General features: G+C 43.0%; 1 protein-coding gene across 1 annotated transcript in view; it reads right to left on the bottom strand.

Moving 5' to 3' along the window:
• Positions 1-15,833, bottom strand: part of LOC308326194 (cadherin-18-like) — a 133,581-nt gene extending 117,748 nt beyond the window's left edge. The window contains exon 1 of the mRNA XM_080779002.1: positions 14,784-15,833. Within this exon, the coding sequence (XP_080635128.1) occupies positions 14,784-15,695 (912 nt within the window). The 5' untranslated portion in view covers positions 15,696-15,833. The remainder of the gene's footprint in view (positions 1-14,783) is intronic.
• Positions 15,834-16,829: the final 996 nt, after the last annotated feature.

The raw sequence follows: 16,829 nt of genomic DNA, 5'->3' as shown, positions 1-16,829 counted from the left end.
ATATGAGGTTAGACTGCAGCAAACAGATAAGAATATGTATTTTTTTGTCCCCACTTGGGGATTTTCCTTTGGCTTCACAGTAAAACCAAAAACAGATACAACTTGCACCAAAAGTGTTTGTTAGAACTCGGCTCAATTAATGAATCCAGAAACACTATACAGTGCTTCTGGTGATAATTCCACAAAAATAATGATGACAATGATATGATTTATTATTTAGGTGTGGCTCGGCACTATAAACAAACCAAGCACATTTGTTGGCCTATGGTAGGGAGACTGCATGGGGAAGAACATGTGCTGCCTTGCTCAAAGGCCCTTTGAAGGTAGTTTGGGCAGATTGAGATTATGGAGTCAAATCATCTACTGTCGCTACTCCCAGACACTTTACCAGATGGTCCACAAACTTTCAAATAGTTACTTTCAAGTCACCAATCTCATTACCAAAAAAAATGACTGAATGTCAATTCCTTTCAAGCTCACCACACTAGACCTTTAGTCTAGACGGCTGCCAACTGATTAAAAACAACAGTCACGTGACATCAACATCATCATGAACCTGAAGGGCTGAAATCTTTTGATGTGTGTGTGTGTGTGTGTGTGTGTGACTGTGTGTGACTGTGTGTGACTGTGTGTGTGTGTGTGTGTGTGTGTGTGTGTGTGTGTGTGTGTGTGTGTGTGTGTGTGTGTGTGTGTGTGTGCGTGCGTGCGTGTGTGTGTGTCCAACTGAAGAATAAGATACAGTTTCCCTACAGAAAATGTGTTGCCATCTTACAAGACAATCTGTCTGCTTCTGATAACCTTGGCTTCCTACCAAGTAAACATTTATGGCAGGTAAGCATATTTTCCCATTTCTGCACTGGGCCCCATCATCTGCTCAGTGATGTGAGAAAAGTGTGTGTACGTACGTGTATTTCTTTTTTGGGGGGTAGATGAAGGATGGAGGAAAGACAGGAAGGAAAGACAGGAAGAGGCAGATGGAGCCACACAAAACACAGACACACACACACACGGACACACACACGGACACGCAGACACACACACACACACACACACACACACACACACACACACACACACACACACACACACACACACACACACACACACGGGGACACACACGGACACACACACTGGCGTACAAGTTATTCTGAGATACAATCCTTACCTCTGTCTAATTTATGCAAATAGAAACAGTGGTGGGAGGGACATGTGAGTGAGAGCTGGAGTGAGAGCAGTCAAGAGTTGCTCTCAAATCTAAGCTTATGCGGCAGAGTATCCCTGCCCTGCCTGAAAACAAGAAAAAGAAGCCTGATATCACCTCTCCCCATGGGTGATATACAGTATGGTGGAGTGGTACAGTAGCTTGTCCAGATTCGGTTCCTCTGAATGCGTGCGTTTGGTATTGTGGGGGCTCACACCACTGCAGTATGTGGTAGAGGCACATTTGTTGAGATGTGCGTGCTTCCCATTTATAGAGGCACAGAAGTGGACGTATCCTTTTTTCAAATGATCAGCAAACTGCAATTTTGGCATCAGTGAGGATGTTTGAGGACCCGCCGGCTTGGACCAACTCAATGGGCATAGTGAGGCATAGTGAGGCATAGTGAGGCATAGTGAGGCACTCATCTGTCCCCTATCTGGCAGATGAGGGGACAGATGTTGGAACCTGAACTTGATACAGTATGCACTCATCAAGCCACCTCTGCTTGCCGAGTCCCCCGGACACCTCTGGGAAAGATTTAATGACTTTCCCCGTGACAAATCGTTTCAAATATCGGCCGGCTCTGTATCCACTGAATGTGGGTGTAGATTTAGTTAAAATTGTGTGTGTGTGTGTGTGTGTGTGTGTGTGTGTGTGTGTGTGTGTGTGTGTGTGTGTGTGTGTGTGTGTGTGTGTGTGTGTGTGTGTGTGTGTGTGTGTGTGTGTGTGTGTGTGTGCGCGCGCGCGCGCGCGCGTGCGTGCGTGTGTGTGCCTGGGAGGGGCAGGGTGGGTTAGGGAGATTAAACCATTCTGTTCCTAAAATACACACAGCCTGCAGTGAGAGATGGGGTAATACCTGTAGATGGCCTAACATATAGGAGGCAGAGAGAACAAGGGGGACAAGGGGGTAGAGAATCAATGTAGGGGATGTCCTTTGATTCATGTATCCCTATAGATGAGTTCTTTTATTCAGTGGCAGCTTAACCCATTTTGACCCGAGATCAGATTCTAAAAATGTCTGTTTGAAAATGACAGTTTTCTGAAAAAGCTAGGGACAGACAGTAGGCTGACAGGAAATGGGGAGAGAGATGATACAAAACTCTGATGCTGGCATTCAAAGCAACCAAAGGTATGGCTCCCCCATATCTTGCAAGTATGATCGAACCCTACAAACCCTCCCGCTCACTCAGATCAGCCAACGCAGGGAAGCTGGAAGTACCCTCACTAAAAACGCCGGGACAACACTCCACACGTCCCAAACTCTTCTCCCTTCTGGCTCCAAAACTGTGGAATGCACTTCCCATTGCAGTCAGAACTGCAGCATCACTCCCAATCTTCCGCCGTAGTCTGAAAACCCACCTTTTCAGACTCCATCATGGCCCATAGCACTTACCCCACCCCCTTAGATAGCAATTCTGTAGACTTAGATAGCATTTGATACAGACTTATAGCATGTTATGTAGACAGCATAAGTGCATTGTATGTGCTATTGTCATAGCACGTCATAGTACATATGTATAGCATAGTAGTATAGATGTATAGCTTATATGTATAGTTTCATTATAGATATTCCACTGTTACTTTCTTAGCTTACGCATGTTTCATGATAAATGTTTTTATGTGATGTATACCCATGCTTTTTTGTTCTTGCTTAATGTAAGTCGCTCTGGATTAAGAGCGTCTGCTAAATGCCTAAATTGTAATTGTAAATTGTAATGAGGGGAAGACATGCAGTAAAGGCCGTCGGGATCGGGAGTCGAACCCACGGCACACTGTCAGACTGGATTACCAGCCAAGGTGCCTGGAGCACTGAGCCATGGCCCAGGCCAGATCTGCTATTTTTCAATAGCTACAATTTACAATTTAGGCATTTAGAAGACGCTCTTAATCCAGAGCGATTTACATTAAGCAAGAACAAAAAAGCATGGGAATAAATCACATAAAAACATTTATCATGAAACATGCGTAAGCTAAGAAAGTAACAGTGGAATATCTATAATGAAACTATACATATAAGCTATACATCTATACTACTATTCTATACATTACCGTATGTACTATGACGTGCTAAGACTACATACAATGCACTTATGCTGTCTACATAACATGCTATAAGTCTGTATCAAATGCTATCCAAGTCTACAGAATTGCTATCCAAGGGGGTGGGGTAAGTGCTATGGGCCATGATGGAGTCTGAAAAGGTGGGTTTTCAGACTACGGCTAAAGCATAACATAATGCTAACACCAAAAGGGGTTCCCGCCCAAAATGGGTTAATGGCCATGTATAGACCTTGACAGAAGTTTGCCGTAGGGCAGTACACGCTTGCGCGCAAGCGCACACACACACACACACACGCACACACTATATTTCTGTTATTAGGACAATGGCCAGCAGGAACAAGATAAAGGTCTGCATGATTGCTCGTAAACAGAAAGACGTGAGCTCTACAAATGAATAAATTGTGAGTAAATGCCTTTAGGCTTATGGGTGGGAAGAGCTTTGCATTGATTACAGGAATGAATACATGAATGAAGGCGATTGTGTTTATAGGGCCACAATGAGAGCGACATGCCAGGCCACGTTCCATTATCCTTCCAGTCCATTAGCTTTACATCGGTATAAGACAAGGACTGATAGAGATAGATAGGAGGAGCAAAACACGATCTGTTTGTGCGTAAGCAAATTTGTAAAGCTCCTAAAGTCTACTATATCCCTCCAAATCCTGACTTGAGACGAGAGAAAACGGCAGTGACACACATTGTTTATGTGACTCCTTAAGTGGGGAGCCAGCCGCAGCTCTCCTCCCCTCCCCAAGTCTCTTAACAGACCCTGACTGACAAACCTCCCTGCATCGCCACCTCTCTCTCTCTCTGCTCTACCCCTCTCTCCAACACCTCTCTAACCACAAATTACAGCACGTAGCTGTGATGGAAAGGTCAATTTTACACTGCTGCTGCAGTCATCTGACAAGATCACTCCTAGTTAGGGGAAGGGAAGGGGGCTGGGTTCTAAGGGAATCAGTGTAGGCTTGTGTGTGTGTGCTCTTGCTCATGCATGCGCGCGCGTGCGTGTGTGTGTGTGTGTGTGTGTGTGTGTGCGTGCGTGCGTGCGTGCCTATGTGTGCTAACATAGAGAAAAGCAAAATGTGCATGAGTGTAGTCAGAGGTAATTTGCCATCGGTGATTGTGCCAGGACTTGGGGTGAGCAATTATTTCATCAGCGAGTCATGGTGTGTGTCTAATAAAGGTGACTGGATGCCTTGGAGTGAATCCAGTGCTATTTTCATCCAGTGAAGGGATGAGCATCTTTAGGATATCACTACAATTTTCGACACTACTGATCGGTTTGGCGTGTTATCGGTTATGTGATTATTTGGCAAGAAAAAACGCACAATTCATTAAAAAAAACATTGCTTCATTATACTCTTATTAGATTAGGGTCCTGGCAGTCATGGAAATGCAATACATTATTGTGGAATTTAAAATAGCATTTTCCAGGCCTGGACAAGTTTAAGAAAATGATATATTAATCAATTATCACATTTAATGATGTGTATTTAATTAAATGAACCAACAAGCCAGTCGGCTGCATGAATAGTGAAACCCACTGTTCCACCCACTGTTTCACTTAATCTCACAGTAGACCTGGGGGCTCTAAATAGCTAAGAACTTAACTAATTTAGCCAATTATTTGTAAATTATAGGATTAAATACAGTCAAAAGTTTTCAAAAGTTTGAACGGTTATGGAAATTACTTTTTATTACCATGACTTTGGAAATGAAAGTGTAATTTAAATGTACTTTCTTAAGCAGAAAGCAGCTGAATTTAGTTTGAATGAAGTCCGAATTAATTCATTATTAGCCTAGAGAGCTCTGGACACTAGGGTACATACAGTAGGGCTCTGGTATGGCATACGTACATGCAGTGGACACTAGGGTACATACAGTAGGGCTCTGGTATGGCATACATGCAGTGGACACCAGATAAGGTGGGGCTGCAAGCAAAGCAGTCGTAACTAGGGAGCATGTCGTCAGATAGCCTTTTTTTGATTTCCATGGTAAAGACATGCTAGGAGCACTCCAGCACCGTGCCTGGGGTTTCATCACTCTGTGAGTCCACTAGCGGTGTTTGACGGAGCGCCCTGGGCGCTTCCAGTAGAAAATAGTTCAACTCAGAGAGGAGCTCATCAATGTCAGTTTTTTCGACCAGCCAATCAAATTGAAGAAAGAGCCGTGCTGGAAAACTGATCTCCTAACCCCAAAGCCCTCTCATGTGAAACATAAAAAATAAATCGACAGAAACAGACTTCATAACTATAACTATGAATGTATGGAAAGTACATGAATATTGATAGCCCCACTTAGGGGTTGTGTGGGCAGAAAGTGTTCTTCTTTGGAGCTGTCAGCATCTTTCTGCCGTGCATTTCTATGATAAAGACACGCTAAGAGACACACTCTTCCCACCACATGTCACGTTTCAGCACTCTCAGCGGCCAGTGTCTTGGCAGAGCGCCCTGGGCAGGGTCGGATTAAATGAATTAGGCAGACTGTTCTTTGTGGCGGGTGAGGCAGAGGACGGGGAAGGCTAATATTTGACCAACAATTATAGGTTACTTGTTGTAACAAGACAATGATATATAAATAAATATATATATACTGTATATATATATATATTTATTTATTTTTATTCATAAAAGCATATTTCTGAACGCAAAGAATAATGCACTTGATGCATGATATTGATGCAACCCTATAGGCGTATCAGAACATTGTTTTGTTAGAAACTGAGTTTTAATCCCACTCAGGTCTGGCTTCAGGCCAGGCCTTGAACTGTGTGAAATAGAAGTCATTGATTTAACCATGCTATATAACAACATAATGCTATGTTAGTGTGTGGGAGAGGAGAGCTCTTTTGCAAATGGCACATATGTGATGTGTGCATTATGCCTATTCCTTCCATGACCTACATGTGTGAAGTTCAGAGCACTTGAATTCATGAAAGATTTTCTCTCAAAATCATCATAGGTGGGTAGCATAAAATGTCCAAACATTTGATATTAAAAAAAAGAGTAATAAACTAGATAAAGTGCCCATCGGCACAGGTCTCCACCAGGGCAGGTCAGGTTGTGGCCTCCTGGTGGCGCTATAATAGGCCAATGTGAAAAGGGTGCCATTTCTTCTTGCCTTGGATGGCAATTGGATGATTTGAGGCTTTGTGTTCAAAACGGGCCAATGTGTCCGTGTCCGTGTTCGTGTGCAAAACATACACGGACAGTGTGCAAAACATACTCTCCCCCCCATGCCAATTAACGCTGCAAGCTTGCAGACATCTGCTATTTTCGAATAGCCAATGTATAAATGGATGAAGTGGTTAAAATGATGGTGACGCTAGCATATATTAACACGTTTTACTGGGGAGTCGGGACCCCCTGGAACCCCACACGTTAATGAAAACCACTGCCCTATACAGTACAACAGACAGAGCTGTCCATGGTGCTGAATTCCAAAGCGATCTATACTGTGGGTTCTGCATCCAAAACATTTCTGTAGACTGTAGAATGTAGATATATAATTTCACGTTGCTCAAGTTTATGTAGCAGCGGCTACATACATACCATGAATACATTTATAAATACTAATACTAATAAATATTTATGTAAAACCAGGGACATTTTTGGGGACAGAAATTCAGGAACTGATGTTTGGCCACTCTAAGATTAGCTGCAGGGCTAATGCAGGTCCACATAGGGAATAATGGCAGCGTGCATTAGCACTTGCATTTCCACAGTGGAGCAAAGCATGGCTAGCCGCTGGGCTTACTCAAAAACTGCATTTCCCTCACTTGTGGTTAAAGAGCCTGAGGAAAATGTGACAAGAGCCTTCACCCATTACCACACTATTCAAAAACAACACAAAATAAAAAGCCAGGATTCCCTCAGCGGTCTGGTTTCCACCATAGGGCCAAACCAGTGGCCATGTGGTGGGCGTCCGCAGCTGTGGCCACGTCCGGGCGGGGTGCGTGGACGCTGTGAGGCCCATCTAATCCGTAGTGACGCTGACATTGCGTGACATTGACACGGCACTCTCTTTGAAGGTGAGGGCTGAGCCGGGACTGCCAAGGAGGGCACACATGGGACTTTGTGTGGGTGCATCTCCGTGTTTGTGTCAATATGTGTTGAGTAAGTGAGTCTTGATGGTTGGCTTGTTGAAAGTGGAAGCAGATATGCTTAAGGTGCAAAAAAGGAACGGGCAAAGACAGACGTGTGTACTGAGACACACGCACACACGCATACGCCCACATACAACCGCACACATCCAGTTCCCCAGGGGTCTACTGAGTCATTGTTTTTCAGGCGGCAGTGACAGCTGAGCTGCAGGTTTTACCCACTCAGATGACACCCCGCTTTCTATTGATTCCTTGGAGCATAACAACAGGCAGGTTTAAGCACAGGCCCGGCAACCACTTTAAAAACAAACTGACACAGAGACATTATGCATAATGTGCACACATCTACAGTACACACACACTATGAGTTTGAGGCCCTGGCATTATGTGGAAGTGATGGAGAGATGTTGGAGATGTTGTTTTCCAAGATGGTGTGGTGGTGGTGGTGGGGGGGTGAAAGAGTCGTGGTGTGCTGAAGTGAGAAAAGAGGAGTACGAGAGAGGAGAGGAGATGCACAATAGACAGGAGATAGGAGATGTGGTGAGTCCAAGATGAGAGCCAAGGCAAGTCAAGCGTAGAAGAGGTATGCTAAGGTAAAGATAACAGAGGGACGACTTGAGAGCCAAGCCGGAAGGTTGAAATGACAGCAAATGTTATATTGTGAAGAGAAGATAAGTAGTCTAGACTCTATACCCGAGATTGCCATGGGTGGGAAGTGACAGAATAAACTAATACTTTGCCTAGAGGAAATGAATATGTACAGAGTACTTGGAAAAGACAGGCAGCAATCTACGTTCGTTTCTTCTTGAATCCTGACACCTCACACCTCTCCTGCTCTCCCACCAGGGACGTGCACACAGACATCAAAGGGGGCTTCAGCCCCTGCCCTTTTACCCGTCTGTAAAATAACTGCCCTTTCCAGACCACGAATGCAGCATTTATTATAGTGGAAGAAATGCAAATGCCACTCCTTCCCATGCCATACCGGAAGGTATATGGCGAAATCTCCTGAACTTGGAATGCACCATTTTGCGTTGAGCAAATTTGTTTCGAAATCCATGTCGTACACCGCATCTCCACTAGCTAAAGAATGCTGGGTTGCGCCCAGAAAATAGCTGATCTACACTGTGATGCTTGTGGATCTGCTATTTTCTCTATTTTTGTCTGAAAGTGCCCTCTTACGGGATGTCAGCCCCTGCCTCTCTAACAGTCTCCCACTGTCTCTCTGTTGGCCTGTCCCCCGCCGACTCCATTTCTTCCTCATTCTCATTCATTCTCTCTCTTTCACTCCATTTCCCTCTATCACCTTTATTCCACGTTGATACTTCAGTGCCAGAGGGTAATACATGCAGCGTCTCACAAATTCAAGTGTCCTGGGAAACTATCCACACGAGTCCCCTCGTAACCTTCATGTCATTATCATTCAAATTACACCTCACCTCTCCCTACAACATTTGATTTAACCCAATCATACTTGACCGTGCCTATACGTACGTGCCTAAAAGCAAAAGCAAACCCTGGAATTTTCAAGGACTTTAAAGGATTGCTTTGCTTTAATTGCATTCCTTTGCATTTCTAACACACCAGAGGTATGGCCAAAATATTTGTTTTCTGGACTTGGAACTTGGAAGAGCAATGAACTTTATATGCTAAATGGGATTAAAGTTGCACTACATTTCTCTTACTAATACACTGCAAAATGTATTACCATTTTACAAACCTAGGGCAGCAGACTAAATAATAATAAAATGCAGACCTTCTCATCAGGGTGCTGCAATGTGATGCTGTGATAATAAGAACATCCTCTTTCCATCTCTTCTGACATTACACATCAATTTTTACTTTAACCTTTTGCCTAAAAGTCACATCTGAAATCTCTTTGTCATGATCAGTGACTTAGGCAAATCGCAACGTGCATCTTGAGCTATCAACACAAACAACCAAAATGAAATCATTTTGAAATGAGGGATTACACTGCAAGAAAACCCCTTTATGCTTCATTCAGCACAGACCTGAGGGACATTTAGCAAACCGTCTTTTAACTGCAGAGTGTAATATTCATAAATATGCATATGCAGACCTTTATCTCCACAGCTATTCCTATATCAGTATAGCTTCTGCTTTCAAGTGAAACCGCCCAGCGTAGCAGAAAGAGACTAGGACAGTTTTATAACCCTGATATGGTTCCTCTCCAAAGCAAAAGCTCTCAACTTCGTCCAATTAGCGTCCTCATAACATTTTTAACACTTCTGTTTACACAAGGTGGGTCACAAATGAGTACTTCTAATTGGATACATAACGGTGCTGATGACAATAATTAAAAAAAGAAACATGCCTTTTTTCACAGAATATTTCACATTCGAAACTAAAACTGCAAAGGTTGAGGATGGAGTGGGTGTTAAAAAAGGAATGTTGTTTTTCAGCCAAACATTTGGCAGCAATAAAAGCTGGTTCTAACTAAGTTAGTTGAGTCTGTATTTATTAGCTATTTTTCTTCCATTTAAAGACCTTCATATCCGATATAATTATTGTATAGTTGGTATGGTGCAGTCTGTATCCTACAGTATGTACACCACCCCGCCCACAGCCCCTTTGAGTGGCAGGCATAACCACGCATCCATCTACGACTTCTATATGTGTGCCTTTGGACACAGGCACATTCTGTACTTTATACATTCACACATACTGTACACTCGTCCCACTACAGTACATGACCTCATACACGTCTCATACTAAGGACCGCAATGGAAACAAACTGTACACTTTGAGTTATCATTTAGATTATGGTGGGTCAGATGCATGCAGGACATTCTGCATGATGAGTACTGAGGCCAATACTTTTATTCAAGTACATTGAATTCCAGACTTCCGAACAGAGCATTTCTATGTTGCAGTATTGATACTTTTACTTAAGTAACAATTGTGAGTACTTTTTCCACCACTGGCTGGAGTCCAGCTCTGATGCAAAGTTTGCAAACTCAAAAGAGCTTTCACAAAGCTTATGACCTATAAAGAAATATACATCTGTGGAGGGAACGGCAGCATCAACCAGGAATGATTTTTAGTGTTGACCCCATAGCTGAAAATCACTTCAGTCCTTCTTGTGTTACTGTACTAAGATCAGTGCATATTGCTGCAGGGCAACCAGTCTAAAAACAACGACTCCTATTTATATTATATATATATATACAGTATATAGATATCATCTTTCTTGTATTGTTGTGTTAAAGCAGCCTGTGTCTGTATGTCTGTGTGTGAGCAACCAACAAGCCAAATTCCCTGCACAGAATGCACAAACCTACCGTGTGTATACAATAATAATAATTAAAAGGGATTCTCCCAATTACAAGATTGGGAGTTTTATTCCACAGGCGTTATACAGTAGTGTCACAATTACAGCTTTGACAAAAATGTACAAAGCCATATAAGCCATTACATGTTTCAATCGATATGAGGCCGGGAGGGACGCTTAGGATGAGATCATTTAATATTCTACTGTTCTGCCTTCCTCTGCCTTCTGCCTTCCACTGTTCCGCCTCTCTCAGAAAAGTTAAAAAACTATCAAAAAATTGTCCCCTTAAACATATTTATTTTACTTTTACTATTTGACAGGGACAGTGCATACAGTATTAATGCACACTAAAACATGATTACCGGTAACATGCTTAGGCGTAAATATGCTGGATTTAGCGTTTATAGGTTTGTGTATGTTTATAGGACAGATAAACATAATAAAATACATACATAGCCTAACATCTAATTACATAGTTGTATACAAAACTAGGCCAGTGTCCGGCTGTGGAGCACAGAGTTGGTGCCCAGCACATATGAAGTGTGTTGCCTAATCTCAATGTGACGTCATGGAATGTACAGGTGTGTATACAGGAATACAGGCACAGCACTCCCTGTGGGGGTGTGGAGCACCTGTGTCAAATTTGAAGTCGGTGGGGCGAACGGTTCTCGAGTTACGTGGATTACAGACGTACATACATGTACTCACAAGAAACGTGGTGCATTTATAGATAGATGAAATAAAAACATGGGTTTCATCCCTATATGTTTCATTCTCACCTAATACCACCTTAGCTCACCTCTGACTCTTGTCAACGCTTGGAGGACGAGACTTTTCTGTTGCAGCACATTAAACCTGCACATGAACACTATAGAGACCCTATATTTCGTTCCGGGCATTCGAGCAAACATTCGGCAAATAAATAGGCAAACATTCGGGGAGAATAGTAGATCTAGAAGCTCACAATGTGTCGCAATGTATTCCAGCAGAGAGATTTGGTGTAGAGGGGAAAAAGGAGGGGGCCAATTGCAGTACCCTGGGTCCCATGAGTCAACAACGTTTATACTGCAGGGTTGAAGTGGTTAAAGCTATGGATCTTTGATCATCAAAATAGGGACGCCAGGGTTAATGTGGTTAACGTGCGGTACATTTTTAATTAAAATTATCAAACATATCAGACGGCCTAAACAATTCCCCAAAGAAGCAGAAGCATGGATGAAAGATAGTCCTCCTCACGTGACACAAATTAAAGACAGGGAGTCGTATCAAAAGCAAGAGGGATGGATTTCCCCTCTATCTCACCCAGCAACTCCAACCCTGCTTGAGACTATAAGGGTGGTAAACACCGAGCTTGTTTACATCTGGAGGTGTCTCTGAAACATCCGGCTATAAACAAGAATTTGCTAGGATTATATTATATACAACACATTAATAACATTTCCGAAGCTGCCTCATTGAAATGTAAGGTGCGGTAAAAGCACAAAAGAAATAAAAACCAAAAGCAAGCTGGTGGCAGCAGACAACCACCTAAAGTTGCCTATTCATTTGCAGGATAGATCTCGGCTTGTGCTAGAATATCTCAGTCAATCCCTCCTATTGAACAATTCAAGAGGTGTGGGCAGATTGGCAAGGGGAGCTGCATCAGCCTTAAAAATAAATCCTTAAGACTTGAATATGAAATTATCACTTTCCGCCAGAAAAGGTTTGAATTAAACACAACCAATTGTGTTCTCCCAGTTTGACTGAAGTGTGCGCATGCATGGCAGCGTGCCCATTGCAGGAGGCAATCACAGAGCAGAGAGTGCCTCCTCAGCAAACACGCGGCTCTGGATCACACTTACAGTATAAACAAATCTATAAAGACACCATTTTTAAAGCCCATGATTATATAAAGACCTGCTTATGACATTTTGTACACAGAGCAGAATCAATAACGGGGATCAAAAGCAGAGGAAGCTTCAACCCTCCCTACAATATCATTGATTAGAATAGAATAGAAGATATATGGCCTTCAGCCCCACTGTAGAAAAAGAGCCTAGAGCATGAACGCTACAGTGAAAACCACAAGGACAACACGACAGAGCGTCCAGTATAACTTCCAGTCCATATTTACAAAAACAATGTCAGCGCTACTGATACTGTTAGTATAGAGGTGGATTCATGTTGCATTTCCAAGGAAATAGCCTACTACAGTGGTTCTCAAACATTTTCATGTCAAGGACCCCCAAGTTCATATGCATTTTGCTGTGGGCCCCATTTTTTTAATATTGTTTGGTCTTTGGGACCCCCATAAGAGACGATGTTGTTAACACGACCACCACCATCTTGTATTGCGAGCTTGTACATTAGGCTGTTTTCAATTAACTGGGGGGAAAAAACGAATTGGGCTTAACACTTACGCTCACAGTGTTCCTCATTTTGCCGGTTGGAACCCCCCAGGGCTCGCCTCTCATGGACCCCTGGGGGCCCCATACTCCACTTTGAGCACAAGTGATAGCTACTATATGCCACCAATCCAGCACAGAGGTTTGTGCATCAAATATAACTCTACATTGCACTGAAATAGATTTTTTTGTATTTAGAAAAAGAAACGGCAAGGTATTCCTCTGGCACACTTCAACTTAGTTTACTGTGTGTACAGTAATAAGGCTCAACAAAGTACACTGGGAAAAGAAAGTTTGAGTATCATGAGCATAAAATCCATAAGCATCACATACTGTAGGCTTAGTGGCGCTCACATTTATATTCCTGGTGTAGAATGTCTCTTAGATTTGCACACGCGTGCGCATGCACACATTTTTGTTATTTCAATTGTACTGGGATATGCATAATGGGTTTATGCATATTTCTTTTCCTTGATTGTTCCTCTGAGCTCTCTCACCAAATCGTTCCCCTCGCAGAAAGGAAGCTCTGTCTACCTTCTTATTAACATAACAGCTCAAACCGTTGTGCAGGTTGCAAACAAAAGGTGTCGTTGAAGCTTTTCAATGACCAAAAAAAGAGAAAACGTGGGCTGAAATAACTGGTGGTATTGTTCTGTGCCGCAGCAGTGGCTATTGTCCACTGCAGTGGTTTAATTCCTGTCATTTGGAAGCAATCAACACAAGGAGACCAGCAGCGCAGCTTTTCACTCTCTGCATGAGCCAGACATTAATTAGGAAATAATCAGCAGTGCAGGCACGGCTCATTCAACATGGTGTTTTGGACAGGCCACAGCTTCCCCTAATAACTCTTACATACGTAGGCTACACATACAGTAATGCCATACAGGTATGTAATCAATGTAAAGGTTCTATTCGTAATCATTTTCACCTCAGTTGGCTCTATCTTAGAGCTACTCTACACAACATCTCTTGACGATCTACAAGCTCAAACGCATTGTGAGCTTGTGGATCGGCTATTTTCAGTGAATGTTCCCTCCAGATTAGGGATAGTAAGGTTCAAGTGACACTTTCATTTTCATCATTTAGAAAATGCAATATCATTAGTGCATGAATTATAGCAGCAATTTGGACATTGATTTCACATCTGGAGGTGGGTTTAGGCCAGCCTCTACTGTGTATCAAGTATGCCATAAAATTAATGGGTGTGATTACAATTAGCTGGACAATGATACAAGAAAATCACACCCGTGTGAAGTGAGTGGTGGTTGAGAAATGATCATATATACAGTTAATATGTGTGTGTGTGTGTGTGTGTGTGTGTGTGTGTGTGTGTGTGTGTGTGTGTGTGTGTGTGTGTGTGTGTGTGTGTGACACTTGGTTGACAGACCCAGCCAGGGACGGACACAAACAGCCAGCCACACACATAGCTCCGTAAGGGACTGGTTGCACCACTCAAAAAAGACAAAAGTGTCTTTACTCTGTGCTAAATGTATTAACAGTGGAAAACTAGGTTCTGGTAATATAGTATTGTACACATAACTAACACACTAACAAGAAATAACTGTTAATACTATTATATAACATGTATAATTACGTGCACTGATATAAAACATTTGATCCAATATGGTTCATGTTGCAGTATTCTAATTGAATACTTTAACAGCACTATGGGGAATAGATTCTGTACAGCATGCAACAGAAAATAAAACAGTTAGTAGTGAGGGAGGACTTTTGCCATACCTTTCCGACGTACTGGGGCTCAGGTCCAATATGCTCTTCTAGGACAAAGAACTGGTTCCAAATCCAACCCCTCTTGGGCCGATGGTGGGAATCTTTCTCGTTGTCCAGAACCTTAGTCTGGTTCCTCTGTGGTCTGACGGAGGCTCTGGGATTTAGCCCAGAGAGTTGCTTTGAGTTGGGACTGGTGTTGATGTCGGCCTGCGAGGAAGGTCTGACCTTGGAGTGAACTCTTGGGTTGGACTGTGACGATAGCCTGACATGGGGATTGTATTTGGGGTCTGCAGCCTCAGATAGCATGCTGGGTTTTACATATTGGATAGACAGAGCAGATGGCTCAGAATTGGGGCTGGGTTTGGATACTATTTTTGTGTTAGAATATGAAGGGCTGGACAGTGATGCAAAGCTGGACTTGATGTTGGATTTAGAATTGGATAATAAAAATGTGTTGGGGTTGGATACAGATGGCTTTGGGTTATCTGAACTATTCCTGGACACCCGTTTGTGGCTGGATTTAGATGCTGGCCCTTGCTTCGTTTTGGGATTATGTTTTGGTGGGGACTGAAGTTTGAACTTGGGGCTGGAGTTAGATACGGGCAGAGGTTTGAAGAAGAGGACGGCGCTGAACTGGGGAGTGAAAAATGGCGGGGGGTCGGGGCTATGACCGATCCGAGCCTTGTGCCTGAGGCTAGGGTTAGAGCTTGAGAGTGGGCTGGCCTCTGGCAGAGAATTGGGTTTGGCGTTGAGTATGGAACCTGGGAGAAGGCTGGGTTCAGGCTGCGACTCGGGCCTCGTACTGGGCCTGGGGCTGGGCTGGGTGAGTGACCCATAGCTGCTCTGGACGACAACACACAGGAGGACCGCCAGAGGACAAATACGGGAAACTGCAGCAGCCCCACCGGCTGGAACTCTCATTGTAGAGAAAGAATGATCCAGAAACGTTTTCTTCCCCTCTCTCCTCCACCGTGTCGTACCTCTGTGGGCACACACGCGCGCACATGCACATACAAATCAAATGCACACGTTTAATCCACTTTCACAGTATGTTCCATGGCATCCCGCTGTCTGGTGTTCTCCTTAGAAAGAGGGAAAGCTCCATGTCACACGGTTTGCTCCGAGTCAATGATGTTCAATGATGTTTGAGTGCCAGATGATCCACAGCGTATGATACTTTTCTCCTTCTAATCATTGTTTCAACAGGCATGTGTCACTGAGCTCTACTCTACTGTATGTCCTATCAGATCAGAACTGTGAATACCTCATGATCAACGATAAGCTAAAATACAGCTGAAAGTAATAATCCATATAATTCCAGTATGGTCCATGGTTCGGGGGTTGTATAACATCCACTACGGAGTAAAGCACAGGTTCTTTCTCTCCATGTCGCAAGGAAACCAGACAGTAATCAGACTTCAGTTAGTAGATCCCGTTGTGGCATCAAAGGTCAGCATTACCTGGAAGAAAGGAAGATGAATTCCAAATCAATTAAAGTTTGATCATTTCATACAATAATTTCATACAATAATAATAACTTGAATTTATATAGCGCCTTTCAAGAAACCAAGGACGCTTTACCAGACAGAAAAAACAAACAACGAACTGGATGTGCGTAAATCACTTCACATCATATTGATGTTATGGCCATATTTCAACATGACAAGAACACAAAGTCTAGCAGGAAAAAATGATAAAAACAAACAAACAAAAATGTGAATATATGAACATCCTGCACTTTCCTGTGGAAGGAAAGAAACCATAATTGATTTCCCCTGGATGAATAATCTCCATGAGGCTTTGATTGACTACATATAAGGTAATTTTCTTTGGAAATAGGATGTGCCTTTTCCTTTTGAAAATTGTTTCTCAAAAGCAATCTCGCCATCTTTCTCAAGAAACAATCTCAGCAGTACAGTACGGTAAAGTCAAGATTCTGATTAGAGAAGCTGCTTTTGTATTTGCTTACTCACCCACCCACCCAACCATTTCCTCACTTCAGCCAGTGGATACTGTATGTACGGTTAGCTGTCAGGTGGCATTGGTAAAGGAAAC

This window comes from Protomyctophum bolini (assembly GCF_963924005.1).
Source record: "Protomyctophum bolini genome assembly, chromosome: 12".
Taxonomy (NCBI): domain Eukaryota; kingdom Metazoa; phylum Chordata; class Actinopteri; order Myctophiformes; family Myctophidae; genus Protomyctophum; species Protomyctophum bolini.
Note: the sequence above shows the minus strand (reverse complement) of the source record. Positions and strands in the feature narration are given on the sequence as shown.